The following is a 25,116-nucleotide window of genomic DNA, read 5'->3' as shown; positions in this document are numbered from 1 at the left end:
TGGCAAAAATGGCCTTTGGGCAAGGAACTGCCCATGCATCGACCACTGACAAAATGCATGATGTCCAGACAGGACAAACAGGATACAAAAAAAAAAAAAAAAAAAAAAAAGACTGCGAAATCTTGCCAAAAGAGAGTAAGACGGTTTTCAAAAATTCCTGCCTCTGAAATGGTCTGTCAGGTACACTAGGCCTTAGCCAAAGTTGGTTGCTCCAGTGTTGCAAATGAGACATTGGGTGATTGTCCAGGTACCCAGTTGTCTCTGTCATTTGTTGCATATTTTGGAAGTTGCTTATTCCAGTAATATTATTTCCCTTCTCGGGTCTTCGATAGGGTTGAAGACTAGATAGTTGTAGTTACTTTCCTTTCATCACTTGGCCAAGTTATTTCTAATACAAGACTTATATTCCTTAGGATAGGACAATTATTGAAACATTTATCACATGTTTCTTGCTTGATATTGTTTGTGCTGGTTATAATTCTAATTTTTATACCTGATATTTGCTATTATTGTATATAAATTTGTATTAGGCTTAGAACTTTCTTATTTAAACAAAAAGGGGAAGTGCAGTAGGAATTCCTACCGCCAGTAGCCTTTAAGTTACCCGCCCACTTGGGTGAGGCCTCTTATACTATAATTGCTGATGTAAAGTGTGTTCCCTTTTCTGGATTCAGTTCTTGTTTCCGGTCATGCAAAGGACTGTGATCTGTGAGTCTACCCCTAAATAATTAACTCTTTATTATACTCCATTCTTAGCTAGTGTGGGATATCCTCTTAGTGTCCATCTTCAGACTGGCTTCTCTGCTTCTCTGATCTTTCAGCTTTCACCCCCTAATAACTGTCTTTGGGTTTTTATTAAGACCAATTAGAACTCATGCTACAGAGATCTGCCTGCCTCTGCCTTAGTCATTTTTATTACTTTTAAACATGTATGCTTATGTGTGGTGTGTACATGTGACTGCAGGTGCCTGAGGAGCTGAGAAAAGGGTGTTGCATTCCCTGGAGTTGGAGAGTAGGCGAGCCCCTGATGTGAGTGCTGGGAGCCGTACTCCTCTCCTTCCCAGAGCAGCAAGGGCTCTTAACCCCTGAGCCATCTCTCCAGAGCTGTGACAAGAACTTTTTGCTACAGCACTAGGACTTTTAGATACTAAGAAATTTGAGGTTTGGCAAAGTACAAGTTTGATTTCCTCTCTTTAGGGTCACTGTTGCTTTCCCCACCTGCATCATGAGGCTTTTTGAATTTTTCCACAACTTTGACTTGTATGGGCTTGCCCCGTGATGAGGAGAATTGTAGCATTTACCTGACATGAGGAAAAATGACTCAACTCAGAGAAAAAAGAAAGCAAAGCAAAGGCTCTTACTTTGTAAAATATGTTGTGGTTCTGAAAGATGAGGCGCATGTCCTCCACAAAATGTTGTACCGAACGGTATACCTTCTTGTTCAGCCTGTTCTTGATTTTGTCTAACCACATGTGTTCCTTGAGGTCTGGAAAGTCTTCTTTACTCTGTTGTAAAAAGAACCAAAGGTATGTGTGTGAGGGCAGGGTGCTGTCAGTATAGTCCTTAGCTGGCCTTCCACACGCTCCCATGGTTGTGGATTCTGAATGCTTGTATTTTCATCCCTCTAATACATAGGGTGAAATCCTAACCCCTGGCACAATAGAAGTAAGAATTAAAGGCTTTGCAATTAGGTTATGAAGGTGTAGCCCCAGGAGCAGTATTAGTGCCCTTATTAAGATTCCAGAAAGCTCTCCTAGTCTCTTTTCACCATTTGAGAGAGCAGTCAGAATTGAGTTGCCTGCCTCCCAGAAGACTTTCAGCCAGTTGTCATGGCACACACATTTAACCCCAGAATACTGAAGACAGAGGCAAATGAAATCTCTATGAGTTCAAGGCCTGCTTGGTCTACAGAGTGAGTTCCAGGCCAGACAGAGATATAGAGTGAGACCTTGTCTCAAATAAAGAAGTAGAAGATCCTTACCAGAAGCCAGACTTTATCTGCACCTTGGCCTCAGACCTTCAGTGTCCAGAACCATAAGAAACAAATTTATATTGCGCATATTGCCCCAGTCTATGGTAGTTTGCTATGCATGGCCTTCTGCACAAAGACACCCATCAAGAAGGCAAGAGAAAGCCAACTTGTATCAGAATAAAATCATTCACAAGATTTCAGTTTTGCTGTCCTTACTTACTTGCTTTGGTTTGCGGATAAAAAAGCAACATATTGGTGCACAATAAATAGTCAAGAGAAGCAGCTCACATTTCTGCAAAAGATGAAAGGCAATTCTCAATGGATGATCACTTAGGGAGAAAAGGTCTGCTTAAAATCCAAGATTCTACGAAAGACTCCTAGACCTTGAACCTCTTTGAGACAAATATGAAATGTGGCTCGTCCCTGGAGTATGAATTTTACAATGGGTCACATGATCCAAGCACATTACGATTTACCTTGGGGTTCTGTTCCTTACCCTCTGTGAGACCATGTTCTTCTACCAACCAAAGAGAGACCTTCAACTTCACACTGACTCACCAGCTGCTCCTCAGGCAACATCTTCCTCTTCAAGACCTCAGATTCTTTATGAAATGCTTGATTTTCTTGGCACTTTGCCTGATCCTTTACCTTGCAGAAGACACAACTCCATGGGCCACTGAGAGATCAGAGATAAAGTGAGCAAGGGCAGAGTCTGTGGACCAGCCCCCATTCCTGAGGCTGATAAAGACCTCTGTCCAAGAATGGTTTCCACCTAGCATTCAACTTCACTCTTGAGAACATCTCCAGAGTTATATTTGCGGGTTTGATATGCAAATATAACCCCTACTATCATTAGTGAGTGCTGTGAACAAGGTGGTAACCCAAGACGGTCCCATCAAAAAACTCAGTCCACACTGAGAGCTGTGTGACTCTGGGCAGGCAGTCCTGGGGGCTATAAGAAAACTGGCTGAAGGAAGCCATGCAATAAATCCAGCAAGCCACACTTCTCCATGGTTTCTGTATCAGGTACCTACCATTACTCCTCTGAATGGTGGGTGACAAACTATTTGATAAAACTAAGTATTTCCTTCCCAAGTTAAACAGCAACAAAATCCTTGACAAAGTCATACCAAATTTCATTCATTTCAATGATCTGTCTTAAAAATACTGGCCTCTCCTTGTCCATTCAGTGTTCTTTTTCAAAGCACCCATTACAAGATGCTCCTGAGGGGTGTTGGGAGCTGCATGTGGGCATTGTGAAAGAACTGATTCCTTTTGTGCTTTGATATCGTGTCTAACTAACCAGTAGAAGTGGTTTCCAATAATCCTCTGAGATGGTGCCTGGTGATGGGACTAGTGAGTGGTTTTATGAATCCTCCTGTCACCAGAGGGCAATGTTTTCTTAGAAGATTTCCAGGAGAGATCAGTCCCTGGGTCACAGTAGTTTCGTCCACACTATTGATATCACCAGTCTAATCCCTTGTCAACCTCTTGGAATCTCACATTCTATCTCTGCCCAGAGATACAGATACAGCAAAGGCATGCTCTGGTGAGGGTGAGGGTGGAGTGGGGTGCTGACACACAGAATTTCCAGTTCTCATGTAACCCAGAGTCAATTAGTTTGATAGAATGCTGGGGTGGATTTCTATAGGCTTGACAGCCCAGCTTTATCAATGTTGTTATTCCGTAATTGGGAAAATGAATGCATGATTAAAGCAACAACCACTGTATGATGCTGGCACCCCAGTGGAGCACATAGGTGACAAGGAGTAATTACTTTTCATTAATCTTTCCATAATTATTTCCTTTAATGGTCTGCTATGAATTCTGTAAAACAGTTCTAGATACTTTTGGATCTTAAGACTAAGGTCTTGCTCCCATTCTATCAAGACATATTCAACTGGAGACAGCAACCTAGCAGGATGTGTGTGTGTGTGTGTGTGTGTGTGTGTTGGGGGGTGGGGAAGAAGTGTGTACTGAGGAGAAAGGGCCAGGGTTGGGGGCAGGGCTGTCTTACTAACCTCTTGTCTTCCACAGGTGGGATGTGGCATTTTTCATGATAGAATTTCCCACAACTATCACAAGGGTACAAGTTCCGTCCTCGTCTGCACACCATACACTGCTGTGAATTTTCCAGATACAAGAAGAAATGTTGCAAAAAATCATCAAGAGCTGTGTGACCCCAGAGTGCTAAAACATGTGGCCTTTGCCTAAACCAAGGAGGCCCAGAAATCTTTGCTCCAAAGTAGATATTTCAAATACTTTTTTTATGTGTGTGTTCCTGAGTGTATATACATGCACCACATTTGTGCAGTTGCCTGCAGAGGTCACAAGTGAGAATTGTATCTCCTGGCCTTACATTTTCAGGTGGTTGTCAGCGGCCATGTGGATGCTGAGAACCAAACCTGGGTCCTCTGGTGCTGTGGGCCAATGGGTTGTACCCTGTCACTTGTATTTTAAATAAATGCTGATTGGCCAGTAGCCAGGCAGGAAGTATAGGTGGGGTGACCAGGCAGGAAGTAGAGGCAGGGCAATGAGAATTCTGAATAGAGGGAAGTTTCAGTCTGCAGTCATCATCCAGATACAGAGGAAGCAAGATGTGCCTGCCTCGCCGAAAAAGGTACCAGCCACGTGGCTAACACAGACAAGAATAATGGGCTAATATCAGATGTAAAAAAGAGTTAATATGAAATCTGAGCTAATAGGCCAATAAGTTTATGATTAATGTAGACCTCTGTATGTTTCTTTGGGACTGAACGACTGTGGGACCAGGCGGGACAGAAGCCTCCGACAACACTCTGGGAGAGCATCAGTGCTCTTAACTCTCTCTGTCTCACCAGCCCCTCTCCTCAAAATATTAAGGACTAGTATTGAACAGAGATTTACAGAATGGAATTCTGATATGAAATAAAGTTCAGGGAATTGCTGAGATATGTCAGACTAGAAAAATTTACATTGTAAAAAACAGTGACTCTGACACGGAAATAGCAGAAAGACCATTGCAATATCAACAGTAACAAAGAAGATGAATTAGAGATAACAACAAATTTATTATTCAGAAAAGTCTAACTCCAAAATATAATGTCGTAATCTCGATTAATTAATTAATTAATTTCATCATTATCATTATTCAGGGGAGGAGCTCATGTGGCAAGGGCAAGCTTGGGTTCTGATTTTGTTGACTCAGTTTCCAAGGTGACATTTCTAACATTCAAGGAATTTGATCAGGAGAACTACTGTTGTTGAGCAGGTTCTACTATTAGAAGGTATGTGTTCCTTGGGTTCTGTCCTGTGCCCTCGACTCATTTGCCTCAACATTCATAGTTCCTCCCATGGCCACTCTTTCTCTACTCTTTCAGGTCTGTATTCTGGTCTTGTTTTGAACCTCTTGCACTCACTCTGTGCTTTGCTAGGGATATCGTTATTGTTCTCTACCACTGTCCCTGTTCCCCTGTTACAATGAGCCTCTTACCTCCCATCGTGTGAACCCTGACTCATCCCTGCTCCTCCCTGTCTCAGACACCCAGTCATACACCAGGCATGCTCATTCTAAATTTTAAATGTTGCCTCATGCTTGTGTAGGGTCTGATGCTATTGGGGTGCAGTATTCCTTACCCATGACATCACCAGCAAAGGAAAATATCTAACAAGTCAGAGCCAAAGTGAATAAAATTATAATTTGTGGTTTCTCTCTTTACCCAGGCATTTATTATGACACAAGATTCAAATTCTAGGCTGCAAACATAAATCTGGTCAGTGGGATATCTTTTAGAGGTACCTTGAATGGCCCCTGAGGGAGGCATCAATCTCCATCACGAACCCGAGGCAGGGAATCTTGCAATAGTCTCTACTTTTTATAATAGCAGCTGAGGCTATGTTTGCCGAACACTGTTTTCAGGTTGCTGGGTCAAGATTTCTGAGTCATTTATTAAAACCACTGCAAGTGAGTCCTGAGAAAGAGCAGGACACAGGCAAATCTACATAGTGTTCCATTGTCTAGAAGCCTGGATAGGCCCTTAGGTTTATCTTTTTTAATGTGGGCGTAGAACCCAGGCTCAGGCCTAGGTGATCACTGTCTATTAAGGTACATCCCCATAAACAGCCAGCCCCCTTTTAGTGGTGCTCCCTCCATGATGCTAGAGTTTGAGCCCAGTAAACCTAGAGTGTGAAAGGCAAGCATTTTACTACTAGGTAAACACTTTACCATCAAGCCATGCCCTTGCCTCTTTGGTTTTTTGTTATTATTTTCATTTTATGTGCAGGGATGCTTTGCTTTCGTGTATATCTAGGCACCACTTGTGAGACGGGGGTCCACAGAGGACAAAAGAAGAAGTCAGATTCACTAGAATTAGAATGACAGATGGTTGCAAACTGCCAAGTGGATGCTAAGTTTTGAACCCAGGTTCACAAAAGGGCAGCAAGTACTCTTAGCCACTGACCCTTTCTCCAACGTCTCCTTTTTAAGCAAGAAATTTGTTCTCTTATTTAATAGTAATCATTAATATATTATAAACTAAAAACACTCATGGAATTAAAAATTATTCCAGGCTTGACTGTGTAGTCCAATGGTAGAATGTTCAACCTAGCATGAATAAGGCCCTAGGTTTGACCCTGAACATTGAGGGAGGAAAACATAACAAGTATCTAAGGTTCTATCAACATCAATTTCAATTCACTAAGTCTGACCTGGAGCCAAGCACTGGATGCAAAACCATTCTGAGGATTCTAACACACAGTCATCAGGTGAGATCTCTGCCTCCAAGCCGTGGTACATGGACCAGAAGCCTCAGCATCTGCCTCAGTCATCCAATGAGCTATCCAGACTCCAGAGATGAGAACTCAATGCCTTGTCTCCAGCAGAGCAACAAAAGAAGCGTGTTTGGGCCTAAATATGGTGCCTTTTAGAGGTCAAAAGAAGTTCTGGGACTGGAGTTACAGATGGATACAAGCTACCGTGGGAATGCTGGGAATAAACTTGGGTCTTTTGGAAGATCAGCAAGTTCTCTTAACTACTGAGACATATTTCCAGCCCTCAGATTTTTTTTTTAAAAAAAATACTACATTTTATTTATGTATATAGACACTGATGTGACATTCAGTTACAGATCGAAGGGCAAATTTTGGGCACCTGTTTTCTCTTTCCATCATATGGTTGCTGGGGATTCAACTCAGGTCATCAGCTTGGCCAGCAAGTACTTTTAGTTCCTGGGTCATATTGCCAGTCCATTGTTTTACTATTTCTAAAGATTGTTCCCACCTCAGTCTCAATGTTTTAATGTTTACTGGAGCACTGGCCTTTTATATTGTATAATATTTCAAAATATCAATCACAACAATACCATATTGTAAAATCCATTTTTTACCATAATTAGTGTATTTAACAACTGTTAAGTGACAGAGATCACTACTACCATTTTTACCATAATTCGTGTATTTAACAACTGTTAAGTGACAGAGATCACTACTAACAATTTGTAGATGATGGCCTCAGACATCATGGAAGGAGATCTTGAAATAATTACCTTTCCCTTTTTCCTTGGTGGGTCTGGTACATACTTGTTCTGAAAGACAGAGATGTTGATGATGGGGTAAATCTTTGGTTTTATTTTGTATTTCTAACTGCTGTCTAGTTATTCTGTCTGAATGTACTATTGCTAAATATCACTAATAAAGGAAAATATCTAACAAGTCAGAGCCAAAGTGAATAAAATTATAATTTTTAATTTCTTTCTTCACCCAGACATTTACTATGACACAAGAACACACAATGTTCATATTCTAGGCTGCAACCACGAATCTGGTCCATGGGATCTCTTTTATAGGTACCTAGAATGGCCGCTGAGCGACAGGTTTGGAGGAATCTATTCCAACAGGGCCCCAGGCAGGGAATCTTGCAACAGCCTTTGCTTTTTATAATAGCAGGTAAATTTAGAAGCCTGAGTAGACCCTGAGGTTTATCTTTTTTCATGTGGGCGTAGGACTCAAACCTAGACAATCCCTGCACTATTAAGGCACATCCCCATACACATCAAGCTCTCTTTAAGTGGTGTTCCCTCCATGGTGCTGGAGTTTGAACGCAGAGGACCTGAAGTGTGATAGACAAGCACTCTACCACTAGGTAAACACTTTACCACTTAGCCATGCCCTTGTCCCTTTGATTTCTTGTTTTTACTTTAATTTTATGTGCATGGATGTTTTGCTTTCATGTATGTCTACGTCTTACTTGTGAGCTTCGAGCCCACAAACGAAAGAAGGTGTCAGATTCACTGGAAGTAGAATTATAGATGGTTGCAAGCCACCAAGTGGACACTAGGTTTTGAACCCAGGTCCTTGGAAGGAGCAAGTGCTCTTAACCTTTCTTTCTTCAACCTCCCTTTTTTTAAACAAGAAATTTGTTCTTTTATTTAGCAGCAATCATCAACATGTTATAGACTAAAATCATTCACGGAATTAAAAAAGTTTCAGGCTTGAGAGTATAGTCCAATGGCAGAATGTTCAGCTCACATGAAAGGGGCCCTATGTTTGATCCTTAACACTAAGGGAAAAGACAAAACACATATCTAGGATTCCTGATCAGTGAATTGATCAAGAATATCAATTCACTGAGTCTGACCTGGAGCCAAGCACTGGATACTTAAACATTCTGAGGGGTTCTAATGCACAGTCATCAGGTGAGATCTCTGCCTCCAAGCCGTGGTACATGGACCAGAAGCCTCAGCATCTGCCTCAGTCATCCAATGAGCTATCCAGACTCCAGAGATGAGAGCTCAATGCCTTGTCTCCAGCAGAGGAACAAAAGAAGTGTGTTTGGGTCTAAATATGGTGCCTTTTAGAGGTCAGAAGAAATCCTGGGACTGGGGTTACAGATGGATATAAGCTACCGTGTGAATGCTAGGAATAAACTTGGGTCTTTTGGAAAAGCAACTAGTTTTCTTAACCACTGAGGCATCTTTCCAGGATTTAGTTCATTAAAAATTGCATTTTATATATGTAAGTGTATAGACACTCATGTGACAATGAGGTAGAGAGCAAAGAACATACTTAGGAAGCCTGTTTTCTCTTTCCATCATATGGTTACTGGGAATTGAACTCAGATCATCAGGTTTGGCAGCAAATAGTTCCTGGGTCATATTGCCAGTCCATTGTTTTATTGTTTTTAAGAATTGTTCCCACCTTGATATCAAATGTTTTCATGTTAAATGAAGCACTGACCTTTTATATTGTATAATATTTTAAAATATTCAGCACAACGATACTATATTGTAAAATCCATTTTTACCATAACCAGTGAATTTATCAACTGTAATGTGACAGAGATCACAACTAACAATTTGTAGATGATGGCCTCAGACATCATGGAAGGAGATCTTGGAATAATTACCTTTTCCTTTTTCCTTCGTAGGTCTGGTAGAAATTCTTTCTGAAACACAGAGATGTTAATGATGAGGTAAGTTGTTGCTTTTATTTTGTATTTCTAACTGCTTTCTAGTTATTCTGTCTGGATGTACCATTGTTAAATACAAGTTGACATTGAAATTACTCCCCATGTGCCTTAACACTAAGTCAAGAACACATTTAAACCCCCTTTTCTGGCCTGGTGATTTTCACAGTGAGCTCAGACAAGAGGTGGTGCTTAATCACCCACAGTTTCCAGACACATTGAGGGCTGGTTTCTAATGTCCTTCTTTCCCCATGCAGAAAGCCCCACCCCTATACTTTGTCAGAACTGTCCTCTGTGACCCAGCTCAGGGAAGATGATCCATGACATGGCTTTTAGTCCTAAACCCAGAAATAGGCATCCCATTCCTTAGCCACAGCATCATATTTCCTGCAGACTCCTCTCCCCCACAGTAGTAACTGCAGGTAGGGTATAAAGGTGCAGCCTTGCCCTGGTCAGGCTGTACTCCCCATGGCTCACACCTGTACTCCCCATGGCTTTGGATGCAGCTCAGTTGATATTTGATGAGCAAACTTTTTTGTTTTATTGTGAGGATGACACAGGGAAAGGCCATCTGAGATGTGACAGAAATTCCGTGTACCCTACGTCAAAAGAAACAGATTCTACTACTAAGGGAACCTCTTGATTCTCCCAATTCAGGGGGTTGATATAAATGAAGAGCAAAGAACTTACTTCAAAATGCAATTTCAAGTTAATTTTCCTTATTTACCCGTATTTTTGAGTAGATGGTGTTGAGGTAGGTCTCATTCTGTAATGTGAGCTATCGTGGAACTCACTGCCAGCTTTGAGTTCTCAGCAATCTCCCTGCCTCAGTCTCCACAAGTGTTGGAATTACAGGTTTGGCTCACCTCACTCAGGTATTCAAAAACAAGGGTGAGACAATGACCAGGGAGAAGCAGTGCTGGACCATTCTGTAATGCAGGCATCCACACGGGTGCATTCTTTTTAGATGTGTAATTATATATTATTTTCATCACTGGCACTCCAAGTTCAAATCATATTTAAATTTAGTTTAAATTATAGCCATACTACCAACTTTTATGCAGCTAGTTAATGGTAAAGGTCACAGTCTTTTCATCTAAAGGATGTAAGTTAATGCATTTAAGAGGATTAAGCTGTGATGCGAGCCAGTCAAGGTAACGCCCGAGTGCATGCTGGCAACAACCCATGCCATGGACCCTGGCTGTGAAGAATAATGGTATTGTGGACACTGCCTTTCTGCCGACATCTGGCGCCAGTGAATTCTGACAGTGAAATCCTTGGCTGAAGAAACCATTCCCACCGAAAGAGCTTCTAAACTGTTGTCTCACCCCAGAATAATTGAAGCTGCCTGTCACATAGAAGCTTTTAATCCACCATCTTTTCCTGGAACCATGGACGCTATCTGCCCCCAGAATACCTCTATCAATTCTTTCAAGGTCCATCCATCGCAACGTATGCTTTTCCTCCAGTTCTTGGATCTTTCACGGTTTCCTCTGATTTCAAACTCCCTGGGTGTGAACCAGTCTTCATTGTCACTCTGTATACTCTTCTCATGGATGCCTGGAAGACCAAGACCAACTGAGCAGCCAGCTGCGAAAACACCTGCTCTTGAGCATAATATCCTGGATCTGGGGCTGAGGTTTAGTCTCAGGAGGGTGTGCATTTCCCTCTCAGTCATCAGGGGCTACACATTCATCCTGATAGGAAAGAAAGAGAATGACGACCACTGACGTTATCCTTTATGAATTCATCTATTTTATGTGTATTGGTGCTTTGTCTGTAAGTGTGTCAGTGCACATCATCTGTGCATAGTCCTCACAGAAGTCAGAAAATGGCACTGAATCTCCTGTAACTGTAGTGATAGATGGTTGTGAGCCAAGTGTGGTTGCTAAAAATTGAATCTGCATGTTCTGGAAGAGCAGCCAGTGCGGTTAACCACGAAGCCATTTCTCCAGCCTTTGACATTACCTTTGAAAGCATTCTGCTGTGATATTAGAAGATTTTAAAAAAAGGAAATGCCCTAAAACATGACTAGGGTGCTTTTTCCTTCTTTTGCTATGACCCAGTGTAGGGACAACTTGCATTTCAGAAAGGTGAGTGAGGGCAGAAAATTCCCTGTTGGACTCTTGTGAATCCAGCTGATGGAGGAGGGTTATCTGTCTATTGTGTTATTTTCATTGGTCAATAAAGAGACTGCCTTGGCCCTTTGATAGGACAGAAAATTAGGTAGGCGGAGTAAACAGAACAGAATGCTGGGAAGAGGGCAATGAGGCAGACGCCATGGAGCCAGTCACCAGGTCAGACATGCTGAATCTTTCCCGGTAAGCCACTACCTCGTGGTGCTACACAGATTATTAGAAATGAGTTAATCAAGATGTGAGAGTTAGCCAGTAACTAACTCTCTAGAGATAATGGGCCAGGCAGTGTTTAAATGAATACAATTTGTGTGTTGTTATTTCTGGGGCTAAGCTAGCTGTGCAGGAACCGGGTGGGACGAAAAGCAGGCCTGCCCGCAGCTCCGAGCCCTCACTACATCCAGCCATGAGGAAGCTGTCACCACAGCTACTTCTATAACATTACACTTCCAGGTCATGACAGTTGGTTGTCCCTCATATTTTAGACTCATGACTAGTTGATGTTAAAAGTGATTTAGGAAATGCTGTCTACATGGAACAGCTAAATAACATGTAGGCAGTAGAATCACGGGGAAAACACCCATTTGTTGCTAGCAAAAGAATTATATTGGGGCTAGGGAAACGGTTCAGTGATGAAAAATATTAGCATCCAGATGAACCTGTCTCCGCCCCTTAGGGATATGAAGGAGTCCATCTAACCCTGTGTCACCTCTGTGTGCAGGCAGGCAGGCAGCATCCTGTCTCTCTAAAAGGTGAAACTCTGCCTACTTCCTCTCTCCTTCCTCCCCCCCTGCATCCCTCTCTTTCTCTCTCTCTATCTCTCTTTCGCTCTCCCTTTCTCTCTTCCCTCCCCCATTCCCTTTATCTCAATAAAAGTCCTCACTTACACTCTGCCTGCATGGCGTATTTGTGTCTCACCCATCGTGAGGCCTCTGGCTCTCATCCGCCAAGGTCCCTCTCACACCGAATAGTTATATTTGGTGCCGCCAGACATGGCAGGCTCTCCTGGAAGTTCCTCCTGAGGACCAGCAGTTTGAGAACTGTCAGAACCCTGTAATTTTAAACCCGATCATTTTCCAACTAAGGAAACACCATGAGAATTGGAAGTAACAGTAGGACTCTTCTCTCCCCAACCTGTTGCCATGTTTCTATGACTGAGGATTCGTCTTGGCCATGGTTTCTTGTCTTCTGGGTTTGTTCAAAAGATCCAGTACTGGGCACTCAGTCTCGGACTCGGAGCCCTGATTTTGTTCTCTGTGGACTATGAAAGCAGCCTGTGCCTTTCAGATCAGATCCTCCCTCAGATCCTGGGACCCTGGAGATTACAGGCTTAGGATCTTCCCTACCTCATGCATGGAAACTGCACCCCGACTCAGATATTAAATCATATTGCTGCTTATTGGCAGTCTACACTAATCCACCATTGATCCATAGTAGGAGGCACAGCCTCTGTTCCTTTCTCTTTTCTCTTTGCTTGTTTGTCTGCTTCTTGTTCCCGATATATGATCTAGCCATGCTAAAACTGTTTTATGCCCGTTGCAGCAGACTCCTGCCACCTCCCACCATAGTTAAGCCTGTCTCAGGGTGGGATCCTCTCTCTGCCTGGAAACACTCTATCTCACTAGGCATCTCATACTCTTGTTCAAAATGTCTTGCTCTTCTATTTGTCCTGTCTCTGCCGCTGCCACCACACCATTCAGGCTGGGATGGTGAGTTCCTCTTTCCCGTCTGGCTGTGCTTCTTCTGTTTCCCTTCTCTGTGTTCCAGTTCATGATGTGCTTTCTGCTTCCACCTGCACGGCAAATGCCCAGCCACACTACCCACAGTGGGCTGTCCTGAGACCAACAGCATCTGCTTGGGAATACTTTTTGTTTCCTGTCTGTTTCATATGTATGGAAGAATGCGCAAATGATGTAGTCACATGAATGTGATTCTGAATGCCTGCATCCCATATATATGTCTTGCTAAGTGCATATGTTTTTAAATCTATAAGGTACCTTCTGACACGTGAGCAGGGGCCACCTTGGCTAGGATAGGTAAGATGACCTAACTGCCATCTTTGCTAAGGGTGATCATGTGACCATTTTGTTCAAGGTTAAAAGAGCTACTTCACCACCATGTTGACGAAGGGCACGAAGGACAGATGAGGTAACCCAGTCATCATCCTTACTAAGGTTGCTCTTTGTCTCGTCTCACCTTTTACTCAAGTTTTTGTCTCTACTTCCTCTTATACTGACTCTGTTGGGTGTGGTGTATTTGCGCAGTGGTGTGTTTTGTGGCAGGGCCCACCAGAGCAACCATTTCATGCAGAAACTCCATTCTACCTGCATCACCTGCAATGAATCAGCTTCTTTTCTTGGCTCCAAAGCCCTGCACATGTCTGTCTACTCTCTCTCTTTTTTTATTTTTTATTTTTTCCATTCAAAAATTTACACTTCCTCCCCTCCTCCCACTCCCCTCCTGCTCCTCCACTCACTGTCCTTCCTCCCTCTCCCTGCTTAAGAGAGGGCAGAGAACCCTGCCCTGTGGGAAGTCCAAGGCCCTCCCCACTACATCCAGGCCTAGGAAGCTGTGCATCCAAATAGACTAGGGTCCTGAAAAGCCAGTACATGCGGTAGAAACAAGTCCCAGTGCCTTTATCAACGGCTTCTCAGGCAGCCCCCATTGTCAGCCATGCCCTGTCCTCTTGCTACAACATGCAAGTCAGAGACGTAGAAGCCAGCTTCCAATTGCTCAGCATTCTTGTGACTTTTGATTTAACTTTATGTGTTAATATAAGCTATCTTTAACTCTGTATGTGTGTGTGGGCAACTTAAATTCAATTGCATGTATGTGTACATGTGCTTATTGTTAAAAATGCTGTAAGCAGTTCTAATGATTTTTCTTCATTGTGCCTCTTTCTAGACTAAGAAAACAAGTCTCGAATATTTTAAATCAGTATGCACTTTAGAAAAGATAAAAATTTATGGCTAGATCTGTTACAACATACTGTATATGTGATTCAACTCTGCTTTAAAATATATTTTATATTCTGATAAAAATATCTATTTCAGATTAACAAACGCTAACTTAGAGATTTACACGGCCCAGCCCTTCCTGTAAGCTGTTCTTCACTGTTGTCAATTTTTAATGTTAAGTTTTTATTGAAGAAGGAAATTTTTCTTTACCCCTTATCCTTCTCAAGCATAAATCTGACCTGCTACAGTTACAGTGCAGATGGAGGACTCTGGGTAAAACATTTCTCCGCAACGTCGCAGCTTGGATCCAGCTCTCCAGGCAGATCCTGTGCTAGTGTCCTTGTAGTCATAACTCAGATAACCCAACAGACAGCCCTCAGATGCTCAGAGATCTGGAGAGCACGGCATTTAAAATGTTTATTTAAAAAGGCCTTTTGTAATAGAGAGACGGGTCAGCTCCTGGCATCACCCCCTATTCCTCCAAAGAAGATGGATGGGTACAGAAGAACCTCCAACTAGCCCTTGCTTCCCAAGTGGCAGCACTAACCACTGATCAAAACTGCTTTTCACCTCAGCTGCTGTTAAGACCTCTTCAGGCTGTGGACAATGGGACACTGGAATCGACTGCCTCATACTGCTAGACAATAGGTAGGCTGGTTTTCCTACAAGGTCCTAAACCATGGGATCTTCCGAAGACTGGCAGGTCTAGACCTAATAGCAGAAGAGTGATATTGCCTTCAGTAACCATGGAGGATTCTGGGGAGTGACTGTCTAGGGAGCCAATCGAGTAAGTCTCTGCCATCTTTGATCATTATTATCCTTCTCAAGTTCTTTGCTGCAGTTTGACAACTGGTAGCTTTGCCAGCTTAACAGCAGGAACCAGGGTTGCAACTGCTTTCTCAGTTCTCTGTGTAAAATTCAGCACACCGTCCTCACCGCATCTCTCTGTCTGTCTCTCCTTTTCTTTCTATCTCTGCCTCTCTTTCCCTTTCTCTCTTTCCTCCCCCATTCCCTTTATCTCAATAAAACTTAAGCTCTGCCTGCATGGCTTATCTGTCTCTTGCCTGCCATGAAGCCTCTGGCTCTCACCTGCCAAGATCCCTCTCACGCAGAATCATTACAAAGGGCACTGATGCTCTTGTCGAAAACCCAGGTTCAGTCCTCAGAACCTACATGGGGCTCACATCCATGACTCCAGATGTGATGTCCACTTCTGGTCTCCAGGACCACCAGGCACACTCAGTGCACAGACACATATGCTGCCAAACACTCATAGTCAGAAAATAAAAGTAAATCTTAAATAACTGTGCTGTGGAAAGGAAGGTCAACCATGATAGAGGACCAGTGGCACTGTACTCTAACAATTACAATTTCCACAATGTTTTATGTCCATTATCTTTTTTATCACAGCAATGTGGTGAGAGAAGTTTTATTCTCATTTCCCAAGAGAGATGCAGATGCAGATGACAGAGAAACTGACTTGTGGTTGAGCTATGGTTTGAAAGTCTCCCCGCCCCCAGGGGTATTATATTGAAAACCTGGTCCTTGACAAGGTGGTTTGTGAGGTGGTGCTAGATCATGAAGGGTGCTGCCTTTGGGAGGGATTAAGATAGTTCTTATGGGACCCCAGTCACTGTCTTATGGTATGACTCTTCCTCCTACATGTCATACCCCTGCCATGATGCCACCTGCCCTCAGTCCCTCTCCAAAGGCCCGTATGTGAGGCTGCCTGATCTTGGCCTTTTAGCCTCTAAATCTGTAAGTTAAATAGAGCAGCCTGACTTGATATTTCAGGAGAGCAAAGAACACTGGACTAATACTCCAAGAGAGCTGAGGTTAGAGTGTACCCAAATTCCAATCCAAGTCCTCTGGATTTTCTTACTTAGCTTAAAGTCAGACAGAGGTCACAGCTAAGGGACCCACAAAGGTTGATGCTGACTTTCTCAGACACACACATTTCCCACCCAGGTGTGTTAGGGCTTACTCTGCTATGAGATGCTAAACAGGCATCTTTTCGGCCTTTTTCACAGGGAGAAGGAAAGGTTACCTGATAGGCCAGAGATATATAATATTTAAACTCACAAAACTGCAGCTTAGGGTGTAGCTCAGTGAGAGCGTGTTTGCCTCACAGGCACAAGGCCCTGGGTTTAATCCCAAAAGTACAAGAAAGAGAAAAAGAAAAAACTTTAGCAATGCCCTCATTGCTGCTACTCCCTTGGGTTTGGTGCAGGAAATAATGAACACAGCAGGCCTGAGACTCTCCGAAAAATGCTGCCTGGCACAGTCAGACTTTGGCTGTACTCTGTGAATGTGACTTTGGGGAGAGCTTCTGTCAATGTCAGAAACAGAGTAACTCTCCATGCCAAGACCATTTACACACAGCTCACTTCCCACAGGAGACCCTCTTTCCTTGTGAGAATTTGGATTTGGTGTGCCCTATGCAGATAGGTAACTGCATAACTCCATGGTGCTAGAAGCCCTGGTCCTGGGCACAGGCAACCCCTTGGAAGAAAGCCTTTCACACTTTCACTGCTGGGGTAGTTGATTGCACCCTGTGTGTCCCCACTAGGAGAGCAATGTCAAGAGCTTCTGGCTCCTCTGAACTTGTTCTCTCACGCCCTCTTCTCATTGGTAACTTGACCTCAGACTCTCACTTCAGTAACGGCTGTGACATTGCCGATATCCTGAGTCCCGCAAACTGACTCTGGGATGAGACACCCCCAACACAGATGCCCGCCCCCTACACGGTGCCATTGTCCTGGTGAAGAGCACAGAAGATCTGAAACTCACCTTTCTTAAATTTTTCCTTATACAGAGTCCCCTTAGCAGTACCACACGTTACCGGAAGCTCAGGACGGCTTAAATCCACATTGCTTTGTCTGAGATTTCTCAGTCCTGTGGGGACATATTTTGCTTTATTCTAGAACAGTGCATGCCCTTCCCTCTACCCACTTTGGTATCTTCTTTCTGCAACCAATCCCCAGGAATTAGTTGCACTTGAAGGTGTTTCTTTTATGAACGATTAGGTTCTTACAGATAACCAACTGCTCTGCTCCCAGCCTCTGAACCCCTGCATAGTGGCTGAAGCCTTGTGTATTAGAATCCCAGCTCTCAGACTTGTTGGTCACAGCAGCCACTGCACAGTGACTTTCCTACAAATATTTTGAATAGATCGTTCTCATTATGCAGTGGCTTTGGAGTTCTGCAGATGAGAATAATAACTCTCAAATTTTGTTCTGCTGTTGGAGGCATCTCCGGTAGAGGGGGATGGAAGGGGGCACATATGAGGTGATGTCATCACTCTCCTTTCATCTGATTTGCTGTCTTTCTCCTTTCCTGAGCTTGTCTGAGGCCTCAGGCAGTTTCTCTAGAAGATTCTGCAATTCTAGAGGAGCCCTGCATACCATTTGACAGGTGCTTGTGTTAGACACAGAAAGCCGTGAGGGTGATTATATTTAAACAACATGGTGTTGATATGTATAGCTATCTGATATGTCAGCTCAAACATGGCTGACACTGTATATGGTGGGAAGGGGGGATGACAATGAGTGAGTACATTGATTTAGCTGAAGCCAGATATCTGGAGACCCCAAAGAAAATAGTAATGTCATATGTTAGATAATCAGTTCTGTCAGAGTGACACTTTTGCATGGTTCTGTATAAACATGGCCTTGAGGAGACCTTTACCAGCTTCCTGCCTGTGTGTGTCTATCTGCAGGCTTGTGTGCCTACCTCCACCCAGCCTGCCTGTCTGTGTCCCAGCACATGCCTGGGTGCCTGCTGGTGATGCCTGTGTCTGGCAGTCTGTGTGTATGTCTCATTTGCATGGGATCCAATTTCATTGAATCAGATATTGAAGGCCTTAAAATAAACTTTCATATTAGTGGCTTCTGCCTTTCCAGCCAGTTAAAGGTTCCATCAAAGACACTGTGGGGCTAGGATGGGGTGGGAGGAGCATCCCACAGCTGCTTCAGAGCAGTCTCTCAAAACAGCATAGGCCCTGGCAGGGCACTCAGCTTGACTCACCTGAAACTGGATGCCACATTTTCTTTTTTTAAAATGTGCATTGGCATTTTTCCTACATGTACGTCTGCGTGAGGGTGTCAGATATTGGGGTTATAGGCAGTAATGAACTGCCATGTGGGTACTGGGAATTAAACCCAGGTCCCCTGGAAGACCAGTTAGTGCTTTTAAATGCTAAGCCATCTCTCCAGCCCCTCCTACTCTCATCTTTACAGATAAATAGAGTTAAGAAATGACAAACAACAGGCTAAAGGCACACAGGAGTTGAGGAATTAGAACACATTACCATCAAGGTCTGTGTGTTTCCGTGGATTTCTACACTGGCAAGGAAAAGTTAAGCTATTGTCATGTGGGTCACATACTTCTCTATCTCTTACCTCAAGAATGTTCAGTACATGAAGACACATGAAGCCTTGGGTCCCTCCCAAATCAACTAACTAGTCGGAGGAATGGGAGTTACCAGCATTCTGTCTGGTTCTGTTGACACTGACCAACGGTGATGATGATCTTATGACTTGGTACTGATTTCAATAGCCAATCAAAAAAGCCAGCTTGTCACTCATTGCGCAGAGTACACAGTAAGAGCTTAATTACTTCATCAACGTTTGTTGTGACGCTTCTGACAAGCTGTGGAGCCCACCCTAGGTGCCCACCAGCAGAGGAATAGGTAAAGAAACTGATTTATGTGCACAGTGGAATTTCTCTTAGCCATAAAAAGAAAATCAAAATTATTGCCATTTGCAGGAAAATGGATACAACTGGAGATGATTATGGTAAGCACACTTAGTGAGGCTCAGGAAGACAGGCGTGTTTGCTCTCATCTGTGGTTCTTAAGTATTTGCACAGAGACACAAAACTATATGTACAGATGATAAGAATGTAGGAGCAAATTTCTCTGGGAGACAAAGGGGATCAACAGGAGTGGGGAGTGGAGGGCCATGAGTCTTGGTGGAATTTGTTCAAAGAATACTTATTTACTTGCATGGAAATTGTCTATGAGACCCAGTATAATATAGTATAAAATGAAAAAAAAATATTAAGTCCAGGCATGGTGACATATGCCTTTAATACCAGTACCTGGAAAGCAGAGGTAGGTGGATCTCCATGAGTTCAAGATAAGACTGGTTTACATAGCATGTTCCAGGCCAGCCAGGACTGCATAGTGAGTGAGATCCTGCCTCAAAAACATTTTAAAAGATTATTATTCCTTAAAAGTTGATAAACCACATTTTTCTTTACCTCGTTTTCTGGCTCTTTGTGAAGAACTGTTGATACGTCTCCCCGTGTAAGCTGAGAAAACATCACACAAGTCTCTTATTGATAACATCACATTGCAAGCAACACTTTATAGAACACCGTTTAAAGCTAACTTTCCTGAAGCTTATTTAGTATTTTCTGAAAAATAAAGATCAAATCCAGACCAGAAGTCAGGAGCATTTCCTGTTAAGGCCTGGACAGTAAACATCCAAGGTCTTATGGCCCTTGATTGTTTTGTGATTTCTTAGCTTTTCATTCATATGAGGAAGCATCCACAGACTACATGTAAATAAAAGGACATTTTCTAATAAAACTTTATTAATAAATAACTGACAATCCAGATTTTTCCTCTTGGCTATAGCTTGCTGACTTCTGATCTAGATTTAATTATAAAGGTGACAATCATCAGGGTTTATGTGTTGACTAGATGCGACACACACACACAAAGAACAAGTCACTTCATAAGCATGATTAAGACAATAATGGCCAAATCAGTTTGAATGGTAAAGTTGGGGAATTTAGAGGTCTGTTTGTTCCTTCTCAGTCTGTGCCCACAGCTAGCATCACAAGGATATTCTTTAGGAAGTGAAGACCCTGAAATAAATCCTCCTCCATATATACAGTCGTAAGTACTTCTTCCTTTGAGCAGGGCATGTCTAGATTGGGTTGCAAAGGAATCTTGCCTTAGTGAGATGTAAGGAATTCTTGAGATAAGTAATACTTCATTTTCTGGGTCTTGGTCATAACAGTTACCCAGATACTTAAAACCCCCATCCCTATTGGGATATAAATGGCCCCATGAAACATCTATTGATTGATTGCTACAAGGCTTCCCTATGTAGCCCAGGTTGGCTTCAAACTTGCAATCCTCCTGCCTCTGCCACTGTCTCCTCAGTCCTGAGATCTGCAGGTGTGAGCCACTGACCCAGCCCAGGAGGCATGTATTGATGAGCAACATCTCAAGAGCTGGAGTGTTATGCCTCACATTGCCCTTAGTGAGCTAACTGAGATACTATGGAGAGTCAAGAAATGTGAGCTTCCTAGCCTTGCATAAAGGAAGAATCACCTTGATTTTTAGCCAGGCTTCAAGAAGCAGGTAAAACAAGAAGAAATGGACATGTCAAGGACATAGGTGAAGTTTTCTCACCACCTCTTGTTTGTCCCCCAGTACAAATTGCTCTTAATTGAGCAATGTCCAAGAATGTGATTGGACCAAGTTTGGTGATAGCTGTGTGATGGGTGGGGATGATAGGTTACCCGCACCGGGGGGTGGTGCTCAGTGTGAGACACTGTCATTCATGATGCTGAAGTCCTAGATATGCCCAGGGTAAACTCTCCACTCCTCCTTCCCTCCACCCCATGGCCGCATAGGAAGCCACCTGTGCTCTCTCTGCTCTTTCCACTCATGTAAAGTGACTGAACTGGAGCCCAGCCTTGGCTGTAGCCTCAGGGTGTTCCATAACAGCCCCCTGAGTTGTGTGGGTTCTGCTCTCAGTTCCTCTCTGTTTAGACCTTCTTGGACTTGTGATCTATTCCTCTATGTCTATCAAAACTAATTGAAGCCAAAGAAACAAAAATGTGTTTTACTCTCTGCCAGATCACATGTGGTCTGGCTCTGTCTTCCTGATAGTACAGTGCAGATGGGAGGTAAAATGCCCTGGAGAAGTCGGTCTCAACTCTTCTTAGTTCTTCTAGTAATTTTTAAAAAACTTTAAATATCTACTTTTAAAAATGAGCTATTTATCTTTATTTTATGTGCATTGGTATTTTGCCTGCATGTATGTCTGTGTGAGGGTGTCTGATACCCTGGAGGGAGAATTACAGGTAGTTGAAGGTTGCCATTTGGGTGCTAAGAATTGAACCCAGGTCGTCTGGAAGAACAGAGAACTTAAAACTGCTGAGCCAGCTGTCTAGCCCAGCTCTTCTAGTCTTAATGGCCACCTAATATTAATAAAACTGTACATGGACCATTTAACATAATATTTAGCCACAATCACCACATGGTGTTTTAAACTATTTTGTTAATAATTCTAATCATCCTAAGAGAGAGAAGTTGTCAGGGTATGAGTCTTGGGATTTCTCAGAGTAACATCAGGTGTCGGGATGACTGTGAACAGTGTACCAGGACCACAAATCCTGGGTCAGGACTCTTGTCTAAGCATGCTGCACAGAGCACAGAAGAGGAAGGGGGTGTGATCCTGCCAGTGTCAACCTTCCCTACTCCAGGCTTCCTGAGAGGGGCTACATTTCTTTTTCTGTCCCCTTTTTATTGTTGCTGTTTATTTATTTGCAGAGATAGGGTCTCATTTTATACCCTATGCTTGGGTGAGGTTCAGTATAAAGCCCAGGAGAGAGAGCATATTTTTCTGAACATAGTTGTCAGACATTTCCTTCAAGTCAAATTAAAGGTTTGCCATGACTAACACATGAATTCTGTCTCTGGATAAGGCAGGGAAGGTGAGCCTATAAGACTCATTCACATGTTGTGTACAGATGAAGGTTGTGGCTAAAGACAGTCAGGTGTATCTGGTGACTGGGCTGAGAATTGGCAAGGGAATTTATGAATAAGCATGATTCGTGTAGCCTGGAAGGAACTCTGGAGAAGGGAACTTGATGGGTATTTGGGAGATACACTGCCAAAGGTGACAGCACTAGGCTGTTGATGTTCTAGAAGGACATTTGACATCCTAATTACCAAACAAGTCAGTCACTATCAACTTTGGGCACTGCTTTTGCTGGACTAAGTGAAAATTTATGGCCATACACATACATGTATATGTACATATAGACATATAGTGAGGTAACAGGTTGCATGGAGGAGGAGGGGGAAAGGAAATCAAAAGAGAGACAGGTAGGAGGGAGAAAAGGAGTGAGAAAAGGAGAGAAAGGATGAACAGTTAGTTTAGAACAATGATTCAGTAATTTGTCATATTTGGGCCAAAGACTAGTCAGGGGGAGACTGTGGTCTCAGTGGAGCAGACTCCGCTCTCTGTGCTCAATTCACCTCTTCACAGCAGTTTTCTGTGGCTGAAATTGAAGCTCGAGCAGCTGCAGAACCATTGCAAATGACACAGGAGACTTTCAATGTAGAGAACAGAAGTGACGGGGCAAAGGTGAGGATCTGAGGAGCTGACTCAGGCAGCTGTACAGGTCTCTGAATGGACGACAGCAGGACTGGCTGCCCCACCTTGCCTTCCAGCCAGTTACCCAGGAGCCTTGGTAGATGCTCCCCAGACTGGAGAGGCAGCTATCCATGGTGCCTACCGAGATGCATGGGGAGTTAGACTGTGAAGCCACCCCAAGAGCTGGGGTGACCTTGACAACAGTCAATCTAACATGCCACTTAACTTTACAGATGAGTCCAACTGAAGCATAAGGGAAGAGATGACTGACTCAGGTCTGTGCAGTGACCTCATGGGGTTGATCCCGAGGAGGGGCAGCTGTACCATTTGTCACTCACAGGGGTTTTTCCTGTTTACTTTATGACTCATTCTGCCATCAAAAGTTCAGCAGAGGCTATAGTGACCTTGTCTAGCCATAGATGTATTAAGTCACTTGTTAATGTGGCTGTCTTCTTTTGTCCCTTTCCCCAAGGTACTTTGGGAACTGACTAAATTGGGTATGTTTCCCAACAGTTACCATGGCTACAATGAGCAGTTAGAGAAATAGATTTGTTATTGGAAGTATATAATTAAAAAATGAAAATTTAGTATTGAAAATGTTTTGTTTTTAACCTTTTTTCCAGCTTGTGGGAATTGGCATTTTGATGTTCCGAATTACGTATTTTCCAATTTTGTCTCTCTTTTTCCCTGAGAAAATAGTAAACAAAAACAAAATCAGATACTTCTAAAAGGTTGCAATTTAAAAGCAGAATAAAAATGATAAAAATATAATACTTTGTAAAAATGAAATTGTCATTTTGAAAAACATTCATTTTGTCTTACTAAAGGTATAGTAAATAATAATATCATTTAACATAAGATGATTTCATTTGTAACATGAAGATAAGAAAATTCCATTTGTGCTTACTTATTTTTCGACCATGCTTTCCTGAGGTAGAGTTGTTCTCAGCATATGTGGTATCTACAAAGCAAAAGCAGTGGTCAGAGAACTGTAAACTCTCATAAAAGTCACAAGCATTATGACAGTTTGTATCATTGCTTGGGAAGTCTGGTGTGTGTGTGTGTATGTGTGTATATGCATGTGTGCGCGTGTATGTGTGTGTGTGTGTGTGTGTGTGTGTGTGTGTGTGTGTGTGTGTAAGAGAGAGAGAAAGAGAGAAGAGAAAGAGATACTGTGTGTACATACTCATATGTGTATGTGTGTAGAGACCTGGTCTGTATCCAGTCCTTTCCTCTGTTGCTTTTCATGTAATTTATTTTCTAAGTCAAGGTCTTAGCTGAACTTGGAGCCTGCAACTGCATGGACTATCTGGTGAGCAGCCCCAGGGACTTGCTGTGCCTGCTTCCCCATCACTGGGATCACAGTTGGGTGCCATCATTCTCAGCTGTTAACCTTGGTCTCGGGAACTGAATCACTGGATCTGGTTCTTGATATGACCTGCTCATAGCCAAGTGAAGCAGGGAGTGGGCATCGATTTTGGGTTCATAATACCCTGCAGCTGGGTGATTGTCATTTCACTTTCTGTGGATGAGCCAGTCTGATGTTCACCTTGAACTACGGTCACTTGCCACAGTGTTATTTCTAAGCCACCTCCATTCTAAGACCCCAGGGCAGACTTGTTGACCATGTTAGATGTTTGCAAGTTTTCATTCTTGCTTCCTAGGCTCTCAGCACACCCTTCAGGAAACATGTGCCACAAATATGTATCATTTCTAGTTCTGCTTCTAACTGTTGCTTGTAAAGAATTTTCATTTCGCCCCCTCCAAAGATCTTACATTAGTGGCTCTCTACATGTCTATGTCACATTTCTCTTTTGTTGTCCTCACTGGATATCTGTCACTCCTAGATGATTGTGAGAATCTCTAATTTACAGATGTAATAAATAATAGTGATAAAAAAAAACAATGCTGGGCCCAGATGACATGCTTGACTTTGGAAGTGCTGAATTTGTAGTTGGAAGTTCATGAGAACCATTCAAGGAAAGTCAGTGCCTTGGCCAGAATGCCCAGGCAATGAATTCAGAAAATGTACCTTGTATTTAAAGACAGCTAGGTTGTGGCTGGTGACTTAAGCCCCAGGGGTGGATGAAATGCCCGGGTGATGCTTATTGTCATCTGGGTGGTTGTGGGGGCTACTCTGGTGACTCAGAAATTTACTCTGAAACTCTGGGGCAACTGTAAGCCACACCTCTGTCCCCAGATGCCTTGG

The 25,116-nt window shown here is 43.0% G+C and overlaps 1 protein-coding gene across 1 annotated transcript in view; it reads right to left on the bottom strand.

Moving 5' to 3' along the window:
• LOC125396888 (nuclear autoantigen Sp-100-like) overlaps positions 1-25,116 on the bottom strand; it is an 85,105-nt gene that overhangs the window by 13,041 nt on the left and 46,948 nt on the right. Inside the window, exons 14-24 of the mRNA XM_087907268.1 lie at positions 23,815-23,868; positions 23,520-23,594; positions 19,768-19,818; positions 17,296-17,400; positions 10,831-10,973; positions 9,354-9,392; positions 7,495-7,533; positions 3,994-4,094; positions 2,531-2,648; positions 2,193-2,264; positions 1,362-1,505 (exon numbers count right to left, since the gene is read on the bottom strand). Of these exons, the coding sequence (XP_087763394.1) occupies positions 1,362-1,505; positions 2,193-2,264; positions 2,531-2,648; positions 3,994-4,094; positions 7,495-7,533; positions 9,354-9,392; positions 10,831-10,973; positions 17,296-17,400; positions 19,768-19,818; positions 23,520-23,594; positions 23,815-23,868 (941 nt within the window). The remainder of the gene's footprint in view (positions 1-1,361; positions 1,506-2,192; positions 2,265-2,530; positions 2,649-3,993; positions 4,095-7,494; positions 7,534-9,353; positions 9,393-10,830; positions 10,974-17,295; positions 17,401-19,767; positions 19,819-23,519; positions 23,595-23,814; positions 23,869-25,116) is intronic.

This window comes from Myodes glareolus, chromosome 1 (assembly GCF_982192425.1).
Source record: "Myodes glareolus chromosome 1, mMyoGla1.1, whole genome shotgun sequence".
Classification (NCBI taxonomy): domain Eukaryota; kingdom Metazoa; phylum Chordata; class Mammalia; order Rodentia; family Cricetidae; genus Myodes; species Myodes glareolus.
The sequence above is the reverse complement of the archived record's forward strand: the minus strand, read 5'-3'. Positions and strand labels throughout refer to the sequence as shown.